This window comes from Bufo bufo, chromosome 6 (assembly GCF_905171765.1).
Source record: "Bufo bufo chromosome 6, aBufBuf1.1, whole genome shotgun sequence".
Taxonomy (NCBI): Eukaryota; Metazoa; Chordata; class Amphibia; order Anura; family Bufonidae; genus Bufo; species Bufo bufo.
In genome coordinates, this window is record NC_053394.1 from 588,990 (window position 1) to 612,822 (window position 23,833).

Genomic DNA, 23,833 nt, shown 5'->3' on the forward strand with positions numbered 1-23,833 from the left:
TTGGCTGCACAGGATCGCATGGCACATTATGCCTGCAGCCCAGTCCAAACCAAATGCTGCAAGCAGCACCGTGACCGGACCTCAGGCATAATTGGGCCTTGCGATCCCGTGTATCCGATCGCCTGCGGCTACGGTGACATTCACTTCAATGGATGGTCACGCCCCCTCCTGCCCCACAACATAGTGAGCCGGCCGCCATGTAGTGCATTCTGGACAGAATCATCTGGTGTGAACGAGGACTAAACTTAGAGTCATTTCACACCACAAAGACTGGAACGCAAGCCAGCCACCTCCCTGCACAAGGAAGCGTGGCGGTGCGTGGACATGTGGTTCGGATTTAAAATTATTTTTTTGTATCAGGACAAGTAGATTGTCACGAGGGACAAGGAGATCGAGTCCCCGCTTTAGTCCTTCGACAAGAAGTTTTTTAAAAAAATTTCCACACCCCTGCGTACTATTACGTCATGATGCGGGAACGCGCTGGCTTCCATGACGTAATAGTACGTCATGTGTTGGGAAGGGGTTAAAGAATGGCGTGTCACCTCCACACAATACAGTCTAATGAGTCGGACAGCGGAGAGATAAGAGAAATGACACCCAGTGTAGATAAGAGGAGATCCTCATTCAGATTGAATTAACCCTTTACGATCAAATTGGCTTCTCAAGGAGATAGGTATGTTACAGGTCCAGACATCCCTTCTGAACGCTCCGTCTCATTCAGCAGCGACATCACTAAATGAGAGAGAGGTCGTTTTTATAAGATAACACATTTAAACCTCCATTTTAATGATGTTATTTACCCCTCCAGTCCGATCTATCAGATCAGCCAATGTATGTTATCACTTCAACTTCGGTTGACGCGCAAATCCGTGCGATCAACTGTGTCAAAGCGTGTTCGTGCGCATGCGCAGTGAGGATCAGACGCTCCTGACCTTCCACTTGCTTGTCAGCCGACTCAGTAAGTGAATTGAAGATTCGATTCATGAATCGGTTCTTTTGAATGAACTGATTCAAATGAACCGGTTCATTTAAAAGATTTGAACTTCTCATTTCCAGTAGAAAGGGTTAAATGCATTTTGTGAATAGAATTGAGCTTTTCGCTTCTCTCAATATTTTCTTAGAAAGAAGGGGCGGAGCCGAAGCGACAAATGGCGGCCGACACCCAGTGTGAAGCCCGCTCCATGAGAAGGGTTAATACGCTGTCAGTGCCGCGCCCGCCGCCCGTCATCACCTCAGGCCGCTGAGAGCGTTTCCCGCCTCTAGTTCTCCTGTGACACGTAGAACTGAGCCACATCAGCGCGCATGCTCAGGGGGTGACGTATGGTGGACGCGCAGGTGGAGGGGCAGCGCATGCGTGGTGAGCGGCATCCCTCTCGCTGGTGGTGGCCGCCATTTTACTGAGAACCGGACGGAGGTTTGTGAGGTTGTTTCCCGGCTCCGGTGACGCCTCGTGTCAGTGCCGCCCCGCTCCTTGTAGGTTTATCCGAGGACGTAGCCGGGAGCTGAGACATGGACGATGACGGCCAGCCCCGGACCCTGTGAGTATATGGCAGCTGGCCGGGCCCCTGTGTCAGTGGGGCCCCTTATGTCTAGCACATTGTTATGTACAGGGCTTTGCAATGTGTTGTCATATAGTATGCGCAATAATGGCCGTTGTCATGCTGCGCCAAAGTCAGTGGTCAGCGCCATGTGTAGTGAGGTGACCGCCACCGAGCCGTCCGGTGACCGCCACCGCGTCCTCCACAGAGAGGTGACCGCCACCGTGTCATACGGATGGGCCGTCCTCCACAGTGAGGTGACCGCCACCGCGTCATACGGAAGAGCCGTCCTCCACAGAGAGGTGACCGCCACCGCGTCATACGGAAGAGCCGTCCGGTGACTGCCACCGCGTCATACGGAAGGGCCGTCCTCCACAGTGAGGTGACCGCCACCGCGTGATACGGAAGAGCCGTCCGGTGACCGCCACGCGTCATACGGAAGAGCCGTCCTCCACAGTGAGGTGACCGCCACGCGTCATACGGAAGAGCCGTCCTCCACAGTGAGGTGACCGCCACGCGTCATACGGAAGAGCTGTCCTCCACAGTGAGGTGACCGCCACGCGTCATACGGAAGAGCCGTCCTCCACAGTGAGGTGACCGCCACCGCGTCATACGTAAGAGCCGTCCTCCACAGTGAGGTGACCGCCACCGCGTCATACGGAAGAGCCGTCCTCCACAGTGAGGTGACCGCCACCGCGTCATACGGAAGAGCCGTCGTCCACAGTGTGGTGACCGCCACCGCGTCATACGGAAGAGCCGTCGTCCACAGTGAGGTGACCGCCACGCGTCATACGGAAGGGCCCTCCTCCACAGTGAGGTGACCGCCACGCGTCATACGGAAGAGCCGTCCTCCACAGTGAGGTGACCGCCACCGCGTCATACGGAAGAGGCGTCCTCCACAGTGAGGTGACCGCCACCCGCGTCATACGGAAGAGCCGTCCTCCACAGTGAGGTGACCGCCACCCGCGTCATACGGAAGTGCCGTCCTCCACAGTGAGGTGACCGCCACCGCGTCATACGGAATTGCCGTCCTCCACAGTGAGGTGACCGCCACCGCGTCACACGGAAGGGCCCTCCTCCACAGTGAGGTGACCGCCACCGCGTCACACGGAAGGGCCCTCCTCCACAGTGAGGTGACCGCCACCCGCGTCACACGGAAGGGCCCTCCTCCACAGTGAGGTGACCGCCACCGCGTCACACGGAAGGGCCCTCCTCCACAGTGAGGTGACCGCCACCGCGTCACACGGAAGGGCCCTCCTCCACAGTGAGGTGACCGCCACCGCGTCACACGGAAGGGCCCTCCTCCACAGTGAGGTGACCGCCACCGCGTCACACGGAAGGGCCCTCCTCCACAGTGAGGTGACCGCCACCGCGTCACACGGAAGGGCCCTCCTCCACAGTGAGGTGACCGCCACCGCGTCACACGGAAGGGCCCTCCTCCACAGTGAGGTGACCGCCACCGCGTCACACGGAAGGGCCCTCCTCCACAGTGAGGCTTTTGCTCAGCCTGAATTGACCTTGGTCAGTGTTGTAGTCAGATCTCCCTACGAGAGTGGTTGTCAGATCCCCCATGGTGGGTGTCCGAGCGCTCGGCTGTCAGGTGGCTTACAGCCTGTGCCTCCCTGCTGTGGCTGAGATTTGGGAGAATTACGGGCCTGGCTGTTTAACCCCTCAGGTGGCACAGGTTGCCCCCACCCATTGACATAACTGGGTGCCAGTTTGTTGTCATGGCAGTAGGGGCCTCGTTACTGCACCTATTCACTGCAATACTGAAGCAGTTCACAGGTTTAGGCCCCCAAGGAGACGCAGAAACGAAAAATACATTAAAATAAAAAAACTTTTCCCAATTATCTATAATATATATGTATCCGTAAACAGATACATATAGGATTGGGGGCACTCGAACTACCGGTGATATATGGCCACCCCGGAGGGTGTCCGAGCAATAAACGGCAATAGGTGTGAGGTTGGACGGAGGGTTATTTCCACCCTCTACACTTATGTTCTGTATATTCTTCTGAAATACTTTGTTCTTTACATAGTTGAATGTGCTGACAACCAAATCACACAAAAAAAAAAAATGGAAATCAAATTTTTCAACCCATGGAGGTCTGGATTTGGAGTCACCCTCAAAATTAAAGTGGAAAAACACACTACAGGCTGATCCAACTTTGATGTAATGTCCTTTAAAACAAGTCAAAATGAGGCTCAGTAGTGTGTGTGGCCTCCACGTGCCTGTATGACCTCCCTACAACGCCTGTGCATGCTCCTGATGAGGTGGCGGACGGTCTCCTGAGGGATCTCCTCCCAGACCTGGACTAAAGCATCTGCCAACTCCTGGACAGTCTGTGGTGCAACGTGACGTTGGTGGATAGAGCGAGACATGATGTCCCAGATGAGCTCAATTGGATTCAGGTCTGGGGAACGGGCGGGCCAGTCCATAGCATCAATGCCTTCGTCTTGCAGGAACTGCTGACACACTCCAGCCACATGAGGTCTAGCATTGTCTTGCATTAGGAGGAACCCAGGGCCAACCGCACCAGCATATGGTCTCACAAGGGGTCTGAGGATCTCATCTCGGTACCTAATGGCAGTCAGGCTACCTCTGGCGAGCACATGGAGGGCTGTGCGGCCCTCCAAAGAAATGCCACCCCACACCATTACTGACCCAATGCCAAACCGGTCATGCTGGAGGATGTTGCAGGCAGCAGAACGTTCTCCACGGCGTCTCCAGACTCTGTCACGTCTGTCACATGTGCTCAGTGTGAACCTGCTTTCATCTATGAAGAGCACAGGGCGCCAGTGGAGAATTTGCCAATCTTGGTGTTCTCTGGCAAATGCCAAACGTCCTGCACAGTGTTGGCCTCCTCCACGTCTCCTGATGTACTGGCCTGTCTCCTGGTAGCGCCTCCATGCTCTGGACACTACGCTGACAGACATAGCAAACCTTCTTGCCACAGCTCGCATTGATGTGCCATCCTGGATAAGCTGCACTACCTGAGCCACTTGTGTGGGTTGTAGACTCCGTCTCATGCTACCACTAGAGTGAAAGCACCGCCAGCATTCAAAAGTGACCAAAACATCAGCCAGGAAGCATAGGAACTGAGAAGTGATCTGTGGTCACCACCTGCAGAACCACTCCTTTATTGGGGGTGTCTTGCTAATTGCCTATAATTTCCACCTGTTGTCTATCCCATTTGCACAACAGCATGTGAAATTGATTGTCACTCAGTGCTGCTTCCTAAGTGGACAGTTTGATTTCACAGAAGTGCGATTGACTTGGAGTTACATTGTGTTGTTTAAGTGTTCCCTTTATTTTTTTTGAGCAGTGTGTATGTGTGTGTGATATATATATCTCACCTAAAGAATTATTAGGAACACCTGTTCTATTTCTCATTAATGCAATTCTCTAGTCAACCAATCACATGGCAGTTGCTTCGATGCATTTAGGGGGGTGCTCCTGGTCAAGACAATCTCCTGAACTTCAAACTGAATGTCAGAATGGGAAAGAAAGGTGATTTAAGCCATTTTGAGCGTGGCATGGTTGTTGGTGCCAGACGGGCCGGTCTGAGTATTTTACAATCTGCTCAGTTACTGGGATTTTCACGCACAACCATTTCTAGGGTTTACAAAGAATGGTGTGAAAAGGGAAAAACATCCAGTATGCGGCCGTCCTGTGGGCGACAATGCCTTGTGGATGCTGGAGGTCAGAGGAGAATGGGCCGACTGATTCAAGCTGATAGAAGAGCAACGTTGGCTGAAATAACCACTTGTTACAACCGAGGTCTGCAGCAAAGCATTTGTGAAGCCACAACACGCACAACCTTGAGGCGGATGGGCTACAACAGCAGAAGACCCCACCGGGTACCACTCATCTCCACTACAAATAGGAAAAAGAGGCTACAATCTGCACGAGCTCACCAAAATTGGACTGTTGAAGACTGGAAAAATGTTGCCTGGTCCGATGAGTCTCGATTTCTGTTGAGACATTCAAAAGGTAGAGTCCGAATTTGGCGTAAACAGAATGAGAACATGTCTCCATCCTCTGATGGCTACTTCCAGCAGGATAATGCACCATGTCACAGAGCTCCAATCATTTCACATTGGTTTCTTGAACATGACAATGAGTTCACTGCACTAAAATGGCCCCACAGTCACCAGATCTCAGCCCAATAGAGCATCTTTGGGATGTGGTGGAACGGGAGCTTCGTGCCCTGGATGTGCGTCCCTCAAATCTCCATCAACTGCAAGATGCTCTCCTATCAATATGGGCCAACATTTCTAAAGAATCAGCACCTTGTGGAATCAATGCCACGTAGAATTAAGGCAGTTCTGAAGGCAAAAGGGGGTCCAACACCGTATTAGTATGGTGTTCCTAATAATTCTATAGGTGAGTATGTATGTATAATATATATATATATATAAATATAATATTTTTTAGTTTACACTAGGGGTGGGCGCTATATGCGATATAAATTTGTGCCACAATATGGATTTTGTGCATATCGCCGGACCGCAATATGACCACGGAGCGATGGTGAATGATTGCTATCTCGGCGCTCACCATGTTCTCCTGAGCCGGCACAGTGGAGAAGGAGGAAGTTCCTCCCTCCCCACTGTGCGTGGCTGCCGCTGGCCACTAATAAGAACAGAGGGACTGTGACCACTGCGCCACCAATGAATGCCTGAATACCAATGTAGCGTTCATGTGCCGGCCATATCCCGGCCCCTATGACTGCACGCTGCGATCCTCCGCAATTAACCCCGCAGTTAGGGGTTAATCGCGCGGATCACAGCGTCCTGTCAGAGGTCAGGTGCCGGGAATGTTCTTCAGTCTCTGCATTGGTGGCAGTGGGCAGTTCCGATCGGAGTCCCAGCAGTGTAATGCTGGGGCTCCGATCGGTTACCATGGCAGCCCGGAAGCTACTGGTTGCTATGGTATGTTAGTGAGCAGCATTATACTCACCTGCGCCGTGGCCGCCGCTCGCTCCTTCTTCTGTCTGTGCGGCGCATTGCTAATGCTTATAGCATTAGCAATGCGCCGCACAGACCTATGAGAAGAAGGGGCTCATGTGAGTATAATGCTGCTCACTAACATACCATGGCAGCCAGGACTTCAGTAGCGTCCTGGCTGCCATGGTAACCGATCGGAGCCCCAGCATTACACATCGCACATGCTTAAAATTATATCGCAATATAGATTTTAGGCCATATCGCCCACCCCTAGTTTACACGACCCTGGGTAGGTCGTGGGGCGCGCACTGACGTGTTCTGAGATATTCTGGTGTAGCCACCAATTCCAAGTTCTTTTCCCATTTATCACATTAAAAATAAGAAAAATTATTAAATTGCCGCTCCTAAATGATCGTACATGTGCCGAAAAGCCATACACCGTCCAGCTATTAGAAAACCGTAACTCTTTTATTTCATTATTAATATTACAAACCGAGAGAGTCCTCACGACAGAGATCAGGACAGGCAAACATCCCATAATAACGCCGACCCACTGCCGAAAAGTACAGAACAGTCCAACAGTGAGTGCCAACCCAGTGTCCCTCACTCGCCCAATGCGTTTCACCAGCGGGCTTCGTCAGGGTAAATTATTCAATCTGTTAATTCTATTTCATGCAGAGGTCGCACTACGTTTTTTCCAGAAGAGTAAAAATACTCCTTTTGCCATTTTTGAAGAGCATTTTTACCTGAGGAGGAGTACGAAAGCTGCAGTAATACAAATACATAATACGTGACCTGCGCTTGTTCACATCTGCGTTTGAAGCCTCTGTTTGTTGCAGATTCTGAACGGACTCCTTTATAGTCGGCTGTTCAGCCTCTTCCCTGTCAGGCCGCCCTCACATTACAGACACCTCAGACAGACGCCATACTGTGCCATCCATCGCCACAGAGTTCCATCCGTCTGAGGCATCCGTTAATGTATACGGTTTTTGTGTATGTTGAACGTATGACAAAAACCCACCTTTACGTGCCCGATCCAGCACTTCTGTTATTTTTATTGCTCTGCTCATCTAACGGAGCAGAACAGAAATAAATAGTAGTGGTGTGAACGGGGCCTAAGAGGAGGGGGTGTATGCAGGGGACCATTACTACACACCATCAGGCAATTATAGCCTAGTGATAAGTCCAATGTGGCAAAATTAACCCTGTACTTTATCAGTTGGCTATAATAGCCTGCCTGCATTCACTACATACACTACACTAGATGCCTGTGTGTGTGTGATGTATGTACTGCAGTGTGTGATGTGTACATGTGCTGTCACCTTGATGTCCGGGGCTGTTAGTCACCTCTGAGGAGTCCTCTTCAGGTCCGCCGCCGCCATGTTCCCCGGGGTCCTTCTGCAGCTCATCCGCTCTCCTTACTGTAGCAACTCCCGGTAGCTGGCCACTCCTCCTTTCAGCTCCCGCCGGCTTCTCCTGCAGCAGCACGCTGTATCGCTTTGGCGCCCGCCCAAAACATCCAATAGTAAAGCTCCTTACTGTATGGAGCTTTGCTATTGGTCATTTCAGGGACAGGCAGCATCACTGCGCTGCCTGTGCCGTTCCCTGCTCTGCTGAATGTAGGGGAAAAGTCTAAGGCATATTGGTAGCCTTATACTTTTGTCCAGGGAGTAAAATGGCCTGAACAGGTGTCAATGACGCTTGTACAGGCGTTATTGCGACCTCTGATTTCATGTTCATTATCCTGCTTGATGTCGCCCCCAGAAAAAAAGACTAAAAAGTTCCCCCGAATGAAGCCAATAAAAGCTACAGCACACTCTACCAAAAACAGGCCCTCACAATATGGTGACACGAGGCGCTGACGAATACCTGCAGGTGGTCATCATTTTTATAGGGGTATTCAGAGATTTTTATACTGATGAGCTCTCCGGGACCCCCACCGATCAACTGCTTCTCCTAGGCCGAGTGACGACGCATTCATCGGTCACGTGAGAGAGAGAAATAAACCATGACCCTTGGCAGGAAAAATGAAAGATGTAATTTCCAAAACTGTCCGGGTCCTGAAGGGTTAGACCTGAGGAGGCCGGTGTGGAATCAATTACCTGGCTGATATTAGGATGAGCCCAGTATAGGCCGAGCGGTGGGTGATTGCAGGAGAGGAGGTGCACTGAAGGGTTAGATCTGAGCAGGCCGCTGTGGAATCCATTACCTGCCTGATATTAGGATGAGCCCAGTATAGTCCGAGCACTGGGAGATAGCAGGAGAGGAGGTGCACTGAAGGGTTGGATCTGAGCAGGCCGCTGTGGAATCCATTACCTGGCTGATATTAGGATGAGCCCAGTATAGTCCGAGCGGTGGGAGATAGCAGGAGAGGAGGTGCACTGAAGGGTTAGACCTGAGGAGGGTGCTGTGGAATCCATTACCTGGCTGATATTAGGATGAGCCCAGTATAGTCTGAGCACTGGGAGATAGCAGGAGAGGAGGTGCACTGAAGGGTTAGACCTGAGCAGGCCGCTGTGGAATCCATTACCTGGCTGATATTAGGATGAGCCCAGTATAGGCCGAGCACTGGGAGATAGCAGGAGAGGAGGTGCACTGAAGGGTTAGACCTGAGGAGGGTGCTGTGGAATCCATTACCTGCCTGATATTAGGATGAGCCCAGTATAGGCCGAGCGGTGGGTGATTGCAGGAGAGGAGGTGCACTGAAGGGTTAGATCTGAGCAGGCCGCTGTGGAATCCATTACCTGCCTGATATTAGGATGAGCCCAGTATAGGCCGAGCACTGGGAGATAGCAGGAGAGGAGGTGCACTGAAGGGTTAGATCTGAGGAGGCCGCTGTGGAATCCATTACCTGGCTGATATTGGGATGAGCCCAGTATAGGCCGAGCGGTGGGTGATTGCAGGAGAGGAGGTGCACTGAAGGGTTAGACCTGAGCAGGCCGCTGTGGAATCCATTACCTGGCTGATATTAGGATGAGCCCAGTATAGTCCGAGCGGTGGGAGATAGCAGGAGAGGAGGTGCACTGAAGGGTTGGATCTGAGCAGGCCGCTGTGGAATCCATTACCTGGCTGATATTAGGATGAGCCCAGTATAGGCCGAGCACTGAGTGATAGCAGGAGAGGAGGTGCACTGAAGGGTTAGACCTGAGGAGGCCGGTGTGGAATCAATTACCTGGCTGATATTAGGATGATCCCAGTATAGTCCGAGCGGTGGGTGATAGCAGGAGAGGAGGTGCACTGAAGGGTTAGATCTGAGCAGGCCGCTGTGGAATCCATTACCTGGCTGATATTAGGAGGCTGATATTAGGATGAGCCCAGTATAGTCCGAGCGGTGGGAGATAGCAGGAGAGGAGGTGCACTGAAGGGTTAGACCTGAGGAGGCCGGTGTGGAATCCTTTACCTGGCTGATATTAGGATGAGCCCAGTATAGTCCGAGCGGTGGGAGATAGCAGGAGAGGAGGTGCACTGAAGGGTTGGATCTGAGCAGGCCGCTGTGGAATCCATTACCTGGCTGATATTAGGATGAGCCCAGTATAGGCCGAGCACTGAGTGATAGCAGGAGAGGAGGTGCACTGAAGGGTTGGATCTGAGCAGGCCGCTGTGGAATCCATTACCTGCCTGATATTAGAATGAGCCCAGTATAGTCCGAGCGGTGGGAGATAGCAGGAGAGGAGGTGCACTGAAGGGTTAGACCTGAGGAGGGTGCTGTGGAATCCATTACCTGCCTGATATTAGGATGAGCCCAGTATAGGCCGAGCGGTGGGTGATTGCAGGAGAGGAGGTGCACTGAAGGGTTAGATCTGAGCAGGCCGCTGTGGAATCCATTACCTGCCTGATATTAGGATGAGCCCAGTATAGGCCGAGCACTGGGAGATAGCAGGAGAGGAGGTGCACTGAAGGGTTAGATCTGAGGAGGCCGCTGTGGAATCCATTACCTGGCTGATATTGGGATGAGCCCAGTATAGGCCGAGCGGTGGGTGATTGCAGGAGAGGAGGTGCACTGAAGGGTTAGATCTGAGCAGGCCGCTGTGGAATCCATTACCTGGCTGATATTAGGATGAGCCCAGTATAGTCCGAGCGGTGGGAGATAGCAGGCGAGGAGGTGCACTGAAGGGTTAGACCTGAGGAGGCCGGTGTGGAATCCTTTACCTGGCTGATATTAGGATGAGCCCAGTATAGTCCGAGCGGTGGGAGATAGCAGGAGAGGAGGTGCACTGAAGGGTTGGATCTGAGCAGGCCGCTGTGGAATCCATTACCTGCCTGATATTAGAATGAGCCCAGTATAGGCCGAGCACTGGGAGATAGCAGGAGAGGAGGTGCACTGAAGGGTTGGATCTGAGCAGGCCGCTGTGGAATCCATTACCTGGCTGATATTAGGATGAGCCCAGTATAGGCCGAGCACTGAGTGATAGCAGGAGAGGAGGTGCACTGAAGGGTTAGACCTGAGGAGGCCGCTGTGGAATCCATTACCTGGCTGATATTAGGATGAGCCCAGTATAGTCCGAGCGGTGGGAGATAGCAGGAGAGGAGGTGCACTGAAGGGTTAGACCTGAGGAGGCCGCTGTGGAATCCATTACCTGGCTGATATTAGGATGAGCCCAGTATAGTCCGAGCACTGGGAGATAGCAGGAGAGGAGGTGCACTGAAGGGTTAGACCTGAGGAGGCCGCTGTGGAATCCATTACCTGGCTGATATTAGGATGAGCCCAGTATAGTCCGAGCGGTGGGAGATAGCAGGAGAGGAGGTGCACTGAAGGGTTAGACCTGAGGAGGCCGCTGTGGAATCCATTACCTGGCTGATATTAGGATGAGCCCAGTATAGGCCGAGCGGTGGGAGATAGCAGGAGAGGAGGTGCACTGAAGGGTTAGATCTGAGGAGGCCGCTGTGGAATCCATTACCTGGCTGATATTAGGATGAGCCCAGTATAGGCCGAGCGGTGGGAGATAGCAGGAGAGGAGGTGCATTGAAGGGTTAGACCTGAGCAGGCCGCTGTGGAATCCAATTACCTGCCTGATATTAGAATGAGCCCAGTATAGTCCGAGCGGTGGGAGATAGCAGGAGAGGAGGTGCACTGAAGGGTTAGACCTGAGCAGGCCGCTGTGGAATCCAATTACCTGCCTGATATTAGGATGAGCCCAGTATAGTCCGAGCACTGGGAGATAGCAGGAGAGGAGGTGCACTGAAGGGTTAGACCTGAGGAGGCCGGTGTGAAATCCATTACCTGCCTGATATTAGGATGAGCCCAGTATAGGCCGAGCGGTGGGAGATAGCCGGAGAGGAGGTGCACTGAAGGGAGCTGCGCAGGGAGAGAGATTGCAATTTGTGAAGAAGTGTTTTTTTTTTTTTTTTATATATAAGACATGAGCGCCTCCTCACATTCGTATAAATCCGTTCAGGCAGACATACAGCTCGTCCTCTCTGGGCCTGGATGGATCTGCTTCCCTTGTTGGTGGCAGATTTGGGGCTTTGCTCTACAGGTAGTTCCCCCCCCCTCCTCGGCATTATCACAGGGATTCTGCAGTTTTCCTAAAGTTGCAGCAAACCTGCTATATATAGCCACAATTTTTTGGAACTTTGTCATAGTTGCTCCACAGCCTTGATGGTGGTTTTCATACCTCCTGGACTGGAGGCCGGTCCTCCGAGGAGATAAGGTCTACACGCGTGAGATCAGGTGAAAAGGCTGCTTGATTGAATGTATGTGCCGTTCACAGAGCGATAGCGACGAGATGATGACGGAGCCTCCAGAGAGCGCTCCTTTATTAACATTGAAGGGGTTCTCCCACAACCAACGTATCCCCTAGCCTCAAGACAGGCGAATGAGGTTGGCCTTCTCCTATAGACAGGGAATAGAGCAGTTGTCACACATGTACTGCCACCCAGTTTACATAGGGGGCTCCTAAGAGGACAACACCTGGTACAATCTACATCCCTAAAGAAAAGGACTGCACACCCCACCCCGGCCTCTTCTGCTGACTGAGCAGAGCTAACACTCTCCTGTTCAATTCACAGGTATGTGGGGAACCTCTCCAGAGATGTCACCGAAGTCCTCATCCTCCAGTTGTTCAGTCAGATTGGACCATGCAAAAGCTGCAAAATGATCACTGAGGTAGGTGTACCTTCCAGATACAGCAGCGGGTTACAGGCTGGCCTGTCTGCTGAAGGGTCATGGACCATCAGATGTTCTGACCCCTGCCATCCTTCCACATCTGGTCTTCGTAAGGAGTATGAGTGCTTGATCTAGTGGATGGAAGACGGGTGAAGAGGTGTGAACGTGCGCAGAGCTGGGGGCCGGGGAGTTCATGTTGAGGAATCCAGGGTTTATGTGAGAAGTGCTGGATGTAAGGGGCCTGATATGAGGCACTTCTGCTGGTAGATTTCTGGATGGGATATTGAGGACGATGTAAAGGTCCTGGTCGATGAGGAACAGATTGTACTGCGCGTCCCCTACCAGCAGATCAGGCCTGAGCTCAGGTGGTCAGGATCTGTAATGAAGACTCTAATGTCATTTACCTCCATGGAGGGAGAACCTCAGTGTCCCACTGAACCCAGTATGATTGTGGCCACCTGCCTCTTCCAGGAGTAAGGCTACTTTAACATCTGCGCTTTCCTTTCCGGTATTGAGATTTGTCACAGGAAAGCTTCAGTTTGTCACCAGAATGCTTTCCGTTCCTTTGGTTGTGCTGCCATACTGGACAGCAATATGCTGCAAGTGTCATGGGATACTGCTCAAGACCGATCCGGCATGAAACACAATGTAAGTCAATGGCGCCGGATCAGTCTTCTCGGACGCAAAAGAAAACTGATCCGGAGCCCGTTGAGCCCAATGGTTTTAGTGCCGTCTTGGTCATTTTAGAGGTAATCCAACCGTATCTGTTCAGAATGGATGCAGCCCGTCGTATGATCGGAAGTGTTTTTGGTAATCCCTGCCGGATCCAGACAAAATGCAGATGCAAAAGTAGCCGGACACAAATCGGGAAGGGTCCGGGTTCATGCAACCAGTAGGATGATGGTATAAGGAGTAACACTCCCTATTCTCCACCTACAGCAGACTGAAAGCCGCAGAGTCGCTGCATCGGTCGGATTCTCCATCCTGCCAAACGCCAGCAATGATCCCTACTGCTTTGTGGAGTTTTTTGAGCATAGAGATGCAGCAGCCGCCTTAGCCGCCATGAATGGCCGGAAGATTTTGGGGAAGGTAAGTAGAGAATAATTTTAACTGTCCTATGGTTGGCGATGTGTGTATCTGCCCCCTGCGGAGAGGGGGCTCTTCAGTGACATGGGGCTTTCTCCTAGAGGTTTCTTGTGGGTTACTCCCATCATCTTCTGTCATTTACTAGTAATACTCCTCTTCCTGCAGGAAGTGAAGGTCAATTGGGCAACGACTCCGAGCAGCCAGAAGAAGGACACTTCCAGTAAGTAGAGCCCCCTGGTGGTGCCGCCTGCGTGCTGCACAATCCTGCCTTTCATCTGATTGTATGATGCTGCTATTAATCCCTTTTTGTTGCAGGCCCCTCCAGCAGAAAAGGGGGTTAAGAGCCTGGGCGATAGCATTTACACCTCCCTGTGCTGTTTAGGCTGCCTCTCTTGGTATTCTCTCTCATTTACCTCTTTCTCACTGGTGGAAGTGACTTTTTATGGCGCCGGAGCGTTGCTCCTCTCTGCTCGCCCTCACACTTTATTTCCTAGACTGGGACATGTGGATGGCATTAGGCACTCAGTCCGGTGTAGACCCCACGTTGTGCTGGACACGCTATTGAAGGAGCTGTGTGGCCCGCTGACTAACATGACGCCCTTTCTTTACAGATCACTTTCATGTGTTTGTTGGCGACTTGAGCCCAGAAATCACCACAGAAGACATAAAATCTGCTTTTGCTCCATTTGGTAAAATATCGTAAGTATTTTGGCGCCCAGGAACATGGCTGAGCTCTAGCTCCCGTCTGTCACTGCTCCACACCCGGTGTCCTTGGATATTTCCAAGATGCATTGTGAACTTTGATCACAAAAAAATGTTTCAGCTAATGGTAGGTGACACCCTGTGTGCCCATTGTGGGTGTTGGCAGTGCCTCCCCATTCTGGATGTGGTGCTCCTGCTGGGTGCTATGCTCTGGCTCTCTCCCCATATAATTTAGTGCTGCCATCAGTTGCCTTGCTCATGGTTCAGTAAGTATTGGGGGTTGTTTGTGTCTCCATTACCTTGTATGTAGATTGGGGAGTCTCAGACTTTGCTGTCTGTGGTGCCGGGGATCACTGGTGGCAGCAGGCCCGCTTCTCTGGTCATGGACGCCATGGTGCTCCATGTGATGCCACACACCAGTGCTCTGCGCAGAGACAGCGTGTCTGAAGCAGTGGTGGGGGCAGGGCACGCTCCCCATGAGCCGCTGTGACATGTCTGCCGGGTGTAAGTCTTTCCTCACTCCCAGTCGCCTCTAAACTGAATAGCATTCTGATTATTTTGCAGAATTGCTGGTAGATGGACAGAATCTTGACGGCTTTCAGCAAGGAGCTGTGCACACTGGACTCAGTTGTAGATTTTTTTTATTCTCCTTTCTATTTCCTCTTATTTTATCTCCGTCTCTCTTGATATATGCAGTCTATCAGATATTACACAATACATCTCTGTGTAAGTTTTGTTGTTTTGTACTGGTGTGCTGAAGTTGTTGTTCTTTAGTTTTATTCTCCTTTCTTAAATTTTCTGAAAATGTCAATTTTTCAAAATTTACAGCTGCCCAAACTCCAAAATGGTGGTAAAGAATTGACCAAGAAAAATAAAGAGATCTGTTAACAGGCCATGTATGCCTTTTAATTCCTACTTTTTCCTCTTTTTCAATTTTGATATTTCATATATTCTGAAGCCGTTGATTTTAGTGAGTGCATGGTGGGCCAGGAGTGTTGCGTGCTTAGCCTATTGAGGGGGACTCCAATGTGTAGTGTAACTGCTAGGTTGCATGTTTCTTCCATGTTAATGCTAGAGCTGTGTGCTGTAGATATAATGGGCAGGGAGCAGTGCTAGGCCAGGAGGGCTGACTACACAATGCAGCGGGGTGCTTCCTTTTAGATCTGTATTGATGATTGACGCCGCTGGCTCCTGCTGCTTCCTTGGTCTCACCAGCCTCTGCTCTCTTCTCACAGTGATGCCAGGGTTGTGAAGGACATGGCAACCGGAAAATCCAAGGGCTACGGCTTTGTGTCCTTCTATAACAAGCTGGTAAGTGGAAGTCTGTCTTGTGCTCTGCCCTCTGCTTCTGCTCCAGACTCATCCATGCTCTTCTTGCAGGATGCAGAGAACGCCATTGTACACATGGGAGGTCAGTGGTTGGGTGGTCGGCAAATTAGAACTAACTGGGCAACGCGCAAACCCCCCGCACCGAAAAGCACGCAGGAAAGTGAGTATCACGGCTCTGTGCCCTGGAGCTTGGTTATTAAGTGTAGATGTAAAACCATCCATTAATGCGCAGGTTCCCCTCTCGCATCAGATAACTCTAAACAGTTGAGGTTTGAAGATGTCGTCAATCAGTCCAGTCCAAAGAACTGCACTGTGTACTGCGGTGGCATCGGCTCTGGTTTAACAGGTGGGTCCCCTCTCCGTGCCCATCACTTGGGTGCTATGCTGTATTTTCTTCTGCTGCTACCCTGTCTCCTAGGGCTGCACAAATGTCCATAACTTGTACATTAACCTTCTTTCTATTTTTTAAAACTTGTATTGAACTAATGCAATAAAAAAGTACTTCCAGTATCACATACCCAACTGGTATTGAAGAAGATGGGTCGGCACTGCGGTTTTCATGTGGTGCACGCGTCCCACTAGAGTATAGCGAAGAAGGACTGGCACTCGCTTGCAGTTTGGCTCAGGCTTGAGCCCAAACTAGTCCCTGATGATGCTATTATGCCTTCATGTCGTCAAGAAAGTGAGTGCCGGTCCTGCTTCGCTATATACCCAACTGGTGTGACAATAATCGTGACACTGGTTAGTACATATGTAATATCTCAGAACATAGAGCAATGAAATAGGACTGTGGTTGGGTGTCCTGGAATGTATGGCTGATGATCAAGTATGTGGGGAGTCAGAAGAACACCATTGCCCCCAGATGTTGGCGGTCCCTAGTTTTATTAACTGTATTTTCATATGTCACTAGGGCTTTCCACTGAGTGAGGGAATACTATCACCATCCACCTAAGAGCAAGATCGGTAGGATGTGGATATATCCTCCAGAACGGAGGGATGACTATGGAGAGGGAGCATTAGAATCTCAGAATTGTTGATTTCTAACGTTAATCTGTTTTCCCTTAGTCCTAACAGCAGCACAGTGATGGGGGTATTTCTGCCCCTGTGTAATAGTAGGACAGATAGAACCTCTAATTATTAGAGACCCCGGAGCCGATATAAGGGTACTGAGCACCTCCTATATGTCTTTATTATAAAGAAGTATCCTACTTAGCGAGGGAAGCACAGATTAAAGGTAGAAATCAATGCTTCCTATACGTCCAAACCAGCAGCACAGTAATGGGGAATTAACCAGCAGTATCCCCTTAACGATAGTCCTCCTGTGTGGTGCAACTCAAATAGACCACCACAGAGCAGTCTCCTCTGAAAACCGTAATTTAACATACAGTGCGAGCTACACGTAAAACCTTCATCTACCAGGATCAGACTTCACCAGCCCAGGAGATGGACACTGCTCTAAAAGGGGCTATAACAGAGTTCTGACTAAAGGAAGCCACCAACCATCTACCCAGGGTATGTGTGGCAGCACTTAAGCTCTTTCTCCTTCCGGAAATTACATTCTAAGGCATTTGGCCGGAATGGTCTAAATATTCGGAATCACGTTTTACCTGGCTCACTGCTGATTTGTGGATAAATTCATCAAGGACTCTTGTGACAAAGATAGACTTGAAAGTTTATAAATGGACATGGCCAAAATTTGGCCATTTTATGCAATGAGGCAGTTTCCAAACCCTTTCCACAGGAAGCCTAAGAGGCTGATAATCTGTGGTTTCCTTGCATAGAATTTAAGCTGAATAAATTCATTTGATCCTTGTGTTTTAAGTGGATTGAGACCTGGCTGTGACGAGGTCCACGTGACTTTGTCCAAGAGGCCTCTATGTTGAGTCTTTCCAGGTCCAGGGAGAGTTCAGTGCCCTAGACGCATGAGATCTGCAGTGGAGGAGAGTCTCCAGTTGCACCCTTGGCACATCTGAATGAGTTCGGCCTTTTTGGCCCAAATGGTATGGTGGTCTGGTCTAGCCTGATTTTCATCAATATCCTAGGTATCCCTGAAACAGATGGAATGCACAGGTATCCAAGGGGTTGTGCTCCTATTAAAGGAATGTTTCCATCTTGGCACTAAACCTGTGGTATTTCCCACATCTTGACAATTTGCTTGAAGATTTCTGGATTCAGAGACCATTCTCCTGGAACTTGTAGACCTTGACTCTGTCAGTTGACATCAGTGTTGAGGGAGCTTCCATTTAGTACAGCAGACGTATGCGTCGGGTTCAGTTCTGTCCATGCTTGCATCCCTCCCACCTAAGTAGGGGCTCTGCTCTGGTGCCACCCTGCTTATAATATTGTCCGCTTTTACACGGACTGCTACCCCCTGGGTCTGTGGGGCAAGTCGGCTAGCATCTTCTATAGCTTTCAGTTCTTTGAGGTTTGAGAAGAGAGACTTCCCAGTGACTGTGAGACTGATCGTATGACGCTCCAGATGAGATTCTCAACCTAGTTGAGTCATTACTAGCCAACAGAATCCAGATCCGCTAGAACATGGAGCACTTGGCTCTGAGATCTATCTACCATCTGATTTTCACAGGATCTCTTCTCTATATAGAAGAGCCATGAGGCTCAAGAAGCTGCCTCTGCAACTGCTTACATGATGCCTAAAATCCTCAACTGCTGAGATGCTTTCCCCAACACAAGTGTTGGAATAACTGTTCAGTAGCCTGAAGATGGCCAATCATCCAGGTGTGGAGCCACAGAAATTCTGTGTTCTTAAGGAGGCAGCTATAGCAGACAGCACCGTATAAAGGCTCGAATAGCTGAGGAGACCCTGAGCAGATATGCTGTGAATTGCAGGATAACGCCTTTCAGAAAGGAGAATGAGGGAGCAATCTTGAGACCAGGGACAGGAGCCTAAGGCCTTGCTCTTCACTCAGGAGTAGGACCACCACTGAGATTCTACAAATCTGCAGCCCTCCAGACTGACCGTATCAGGGCTTTATATCCTCTCGTCTTGGTATTGACTTCAGGAACCTCAGAGGAGATGTTCCACCCCTGATGGATCTATCTCCTAAAGGAATGCTGTAATGATCTTCATTTCATATCAGATAAGGTCTCCATTATCTTATCCAGCGCTGAACCAAAGAGTTTACTCAAACCCACAGAGGTTTATCCAGAAGCCTTATCCCCGATCTAAGCCAGAGAGCAATTTACTATTAGTAATCTAGACCACAGATCTGTCAGGAGCTAGAATCGCGGTAAACGTATCCTAGCTGGAACCCTAGACCTGAGGTATACAAGTCTTCAGGGCTTTGGAGATGATGATATAAGCAGTTTCGCTCTGAGCGTAGGGTTCTCTCAGCTCGGACCAGTGACCCACAGGCAGGCGTCACTCGTAGCCCCTTCCCAGCAGGCACAATAGAGTGCCAGGATAATCTGGCTATAGATGTATTCACTTTAGGAGGAGGACCCTTTAAGTTAAGGCCTGAAGCGATGTACGTTGACTGCAATGAGGGCGTACACATTACCCTCAATAGATGATTCATTTTATGCCGAAGAAACATCTGATGAATTATACACTTCCACAGAAGAACATTGAGCAGGTGACTTTCTGGCCTTTCAGAACTACAAGGCAATATCTCAAGTAGAGCACCTGCTTATTAGAGGTGTAGGTCCCCATGCGGACCACAAAACAGCCCCACGCTGCTTGGCTTCCCGCGTTAGGCAGAGCTAGACCTGTTTAGGACTGAGACGCTGTTGATAGAGAATCTGGACGATATTGGTTAGCATCATTTCCAGGAGGTTTCCATTCTGCTGTCCATAGATATTTTTTTTATTTTTTTTTCAAAGCTTCAGCCACTTTTAAGGTCCTAGGCGGAGACATGAACTTTCCCCTGGTCACAATCCTGCTCCTCCAACCAGATGGACATGAACAATTTTTCTGTTTCTTTCCTCTTTATTCTTCTGCTCCTCGGTTTATTCTAAATTCTTCATCAGAATGGCACATGGACCGGGCTTGTGACCCCCTAAAAGAAAAAAGACTGGCTCCTGTCACCTGGATCTTCAAATCTGGTAATGCAGAGACGGTTCACAGCAGGGACACAAGGGCCACATTGTGACACCTTATTAATTCATCAGACAAGACCTATATCAGAATCCTTGTAACAAGGAGCTTAACTTCCTCTGTCACCAGGAACTGCTGAAGACAATACAATAAATAAAAATGTATACGAAGCAAGGGAAAAAAATGATAGAACCAAGTGTGATCTGCTCGCATAGATGCAGTGGAGGCTCAGACTAGACGGTGTGAACAGGAGCCCGAGAAGTAACGCTTCCCCTGTACCCCGCCCAACTAAAGGAAGAGATCCCTCTCCAACCATCCAGACATTAATCTGCTCAGAAATACTTACCTGAGAAACGCTGAAGACAAAGGGAGATCCCAGCCCAACATGTGTAAAGTCCCATGAGAGGGTTAATCAGGCTGCCCAGAGGGGAGGAAACCATAGCGGGTTAATGCAGTGTCTTCTCCAACGCCCAGAACAATCCGGGTAGTCCAGAATAAATCCAGAAATGCAAGGTGTAAAGGATCTCCTGGCACTCTGACCTGGTACCTCCGTTGATGGATGCTCCCAGTGCCTCCCGAGGACTCCAAGCACTCCGCTCGACACAGATACCACCACAGGAACCAGGAACAGGAACAGCTCTTACAAGAGCTAGGGGTTATAGCCAGGGGAGTATACAGCGTATAGCAATCCCCCACACATGAGACGAGGCTCTATGGGGAATGTAAAACAGGAACTCTTTATTGAACACACAAGCATTGACTTATATACACATGACATACTGAGGACATGACATGGCAGCCAATCCTGTACAGTTTAAACACAAAACTAACCCTATTCAACAAACACAATGGCATTGTCTGTGACGCAATCAACAAAATACAATTACCAAAACACATTGGGCTGAAAACACACATTATTCCCAAAACACCTCAAAACCCCTCATATCCCCATAATGTATACATCCATGGATAGCTCTGATCTGGGTGAACAAGATATCTAAAAATCACCCAGATCCGAGCAGGGGTTCCCGAATTCCATGGAAGTCACATTTGGCCGACCACAAGCATGGCTTTCCTGCCCAAAACAGTTCCACAGATTTAAGCTGTGCGACCGGACTGTCTTCTCCTTCAAAGTTAGTATATGGGCCATAATTCTGAGGCAAGAGGCGGGCAAACAGGCCCCTCCAAAACCCAGTGGCGAGGTTATTTTCGCCACACAAGGTATTCACCCAGGCTGTCTGTCTATCTGCTCAGGGTCTGTAGTAAGTTAGTGATTTGCTTCTGTCCTACTCGGGGCAGACATACCTCCTTATTGTGCTGCTGGTTAGGACGTAAGGGACTTTTTGACCACATCTTCTCAAAGGCTGTAATATAAGGGCAGTCCCAGATCAAATGGCAGAAATTGTCCCCATCTGTAGAGCATCTGGGGCCGTCAGCGGCGGGAGTGTGGAGCGGGGCCGTCAGCGGCGGGAGTGTGGAGCGGGGCCGTCAGCGGCGGGAGTGTAGAGCATCTGGGGCCGTCAGCGGCGGGAGTGTGGAGCGGGGCCGTCAGCGGCGGGAGTGTGGAGCGGGGCCGTCAGCGGCGGGAGTGTGGAGCGGGGCCGTCAGCGGCGGGAGTGTGGAGCGGGGCCGCCCACTTTAGCTCCTAGTAAATAAAACACCCCAGTGAAAGGATAATGTCAGATAGATGCGCGTGTGTCTGAGGATTGCCGCTACAGGTTCTCCGTGCATGTGGTCACCTGCAGCTATTCTGCCCCCCATAGTGTAGAGACGGAGCAGCCCCCATCTGCTTTCAGCCTGGGATATACGGGTTTGGAATAGTTCATCATTTTGAACGTCTTACAGATCAGCTGATGCGACAGACGTTTGGGGTCTTTGGTCAGATCATGGAAATTCGTGTTTTTCCTGAGAAGGGCTATTCTTTTGTTCGGTGAGTAGACGTGGTCCCTTCCGTGCTTCAGCCAGCTTCTACAAGGAGTTGTTATCAGTGACTCTTCTCCCTTTGTCTCTGCCTCAGGTTTTCCAGCCACGACAGCGCCGCACATGCCATTGTGTCTGTGAACGGAACCACCATAGAGGGTCACGTGGTGAAGTGTTACTGGGGCAAAGAAACACCAGACATGGCAAAAAACTTCCAGCAAGTAAGAGACCCTGACGCTCAGGCCTTGTACTGTCTGAGAGCTTCCTGTCCTCTATAACTGTGGTTGGCCCGCGTCTGCACAGAGTCCTGTGCTGGTGTCGGGTGGTCCCTTTATTACAGCTGAGGTGTCTATGGAGGTCATCCCTCGGCTGATAGTAACTTGTCCCATCTCTTCAAGGTGGACTACAGTCAGTGGGGGCAGTGGAGCCACATGTATGGCAGCCCTCAGCAGTATGGGCAGTACGTCACCAACGGCTGGCAAGTACCGTCATACGGCATGTACGGACAGACATGGAATCAGCAGAACTTTGGAGTGGAGTAAGTGCTGTGGTGCATGATGGGGGTGATCGTGCAGAAGAAGAGTTTGTCCTCATTCCCAATTCTTGTATTGCAGACAGTCGCAGTCCGCGACATGGATGGGAGGCTTCAGTGCCCAACCCCCGCCTGCAGCACAGGGGCCGCCAGTAATACAGAACCCCCCGGGGTACAGTATGACCAGTTACCAAACACAGTGAGAGAACTTTTCCAAACGTCTATAATCCACAGCGGCTCCTTACCCGGAGGGTACAAGCTGGGGCCCGATGAAGAGGGGGAATCTGTAAAACCGTATTTATTTCGAGCTCGGACTGTTGTGGAGCCGCCAGCAGCTCAGATGTAAAGGACTCGTCTTTATAGTTTTTTGCTTTTTAAGAAGCCCTTTTCCCGGTGAAGGACTGGTCTCCAGTTCCATTTTCCTTCTGTCCACAATAAAAGCCATTTCAGAGATCTGGGTGGAGGCGTGCAGGCAGCGTTCCCGTTATTTCACCTGCCCGTGGGGTGCTGGGGTCACGGAGGACCTGGGATGGTCTGGTCAGGAGGCCCCTGTAGCAATGTGTGTCTATCAGGCAGCCCTGTCCACGTCCAGTGTCCTTCCTGTGTATATAGATGTCCCCCGCATGCCGCTCTACAGCCGCCACTTGTCCTCCGCTTTCCCAGGAGAAGCCTTAATTCCAGGTATTTCTGTGCCCCCCCTCCCCCCACATTATGTAAATGCTTTGTTTATTTGAAGGTGAGTTTTGGGGTTAATTAGAGGAATTTGCCCCATTTTGTTCATGTTTTACCTTTTTAATGACGTCTGATCCGTGTGATTCCACGTTATGACTCCAGCGATACTGTCATAACCGACAAACACAACCAAGTTTTATTTGAGGATTTTTTTTTTTTTTACCCACTTATGATTTGCCAATAAATTTTTAATTATGGAACCAAACTATGGCGCCCAGTCTCGAAGGTGGGAGGGACTGGTAAATCTCTGGATTTGGAGGCCGCCATCTTCACTGAGCACTGACCCGGCGCCCTGCTTCAGTCTGACCGAATCAGCCAGTGTCACAGGTGGAAGTGAGTGGTAAATCTCTGGATATATGCGGCCTCCTCCACCGCAGCGCTGACCCTGCAGCCTCCACCAGCGTCCTGCTTCAGTCTGACCGAATCAGCCAGTGTCACAGGTGGGAGTGAGTGGTAAATCTCTGGATATATGTGGCCTCCTCCACCGCAGCGCTGACCCTGCAGCCTCCACCAGCGTCCTGCTTCAGTCTGACCGAATCAGCCAGTGTCACAGGTGGAAGTGAGTGGTAAATCTCTGGATATATGCGGCCTCCTCCACCGCAGCGCTGACCCTGCAGCCTCCACCAGCGTCCTGCTTCAGTCTGACCGAATCAGCCAGTGTCACAGGTGGAAGTGAGTGGTAAATCTCTGGATATATGCGGCCTCCTCCACCGCAGCGCTGACCCTGCAGCCTCCACCAGCGTCCTGCTTCAGTCTGACCGAATCAGCCAGTGTCACAGGTGGAAGTGAGTGGTAAATCTCTGGATATATGCGACCTCCTCCACCGCAGCGCTGACCCTGCAGCCTCCACCAGCGCCCTCCTTCAGTCTGACCAAATCAGC

At 50.6% G+C, this 23,833-nt stretch overlaps 1 protein-coding gene and 1 long non-coding RNA gene across 3 annotated transcripts; both read left to right on the forward strand.

The window, feature by feature from the left end:
- Window positions 1-1,332: 1,332 nt before the first annotated feature.
- On the forward strand, window positions 1,333-22,991 carry TIAL1 (TIA1 cytotoxic granule associated RNA binding protein like 1). Of its 2 annotated transcripts, none has more exons than XM_040434857.1 (12): window positions 1,333-1,538; window positions 12,501-12,597; window positions 13,537-13,686; window positions 13,849-13,903; window positions 14,295-14,382; window positions 15,621-15,696; window positions 15,766-15,874; window positions 15,947-16,060; window positions 21,614-21,698; window positions 21,786-21,909; window positions 22,087-22,226; window positions 22,303-22,991. In XM_040434857.1, exons 1-12 carry the CDS (start codon window positions 1,510-1,512, stop codon window positions 22,421-22,423), a joined length of 1,188 nt encoding a protein of 395 aa, XP_040290791.1. In that variant the 5' UTR covers window positions 1,333-1,509; the 3' UTR covers window positions 22,424-22,991. The 2 variants fall into 2 exon arrangements, with proteins under 2 accessions (XP_040290791.1, XP_040290792.1); XM_040434858.1 differs by having other exon boundaries at window positions 15,965-16,060.
- Window positions 1,546-2,489, forward strand: LOC121003205. Its single transcript, XR_005779440.1, has 3 exons — window positions 1,546-1,699; window positions 2,132-2,306; window positions 2,400-2,489. It is a non-coding gene; the product is annotated as an uncharacterized LOC121003205 (long non-coding RNA).
- Window positions 22,992-23,833: the final 842 nt, after the last annotated feature.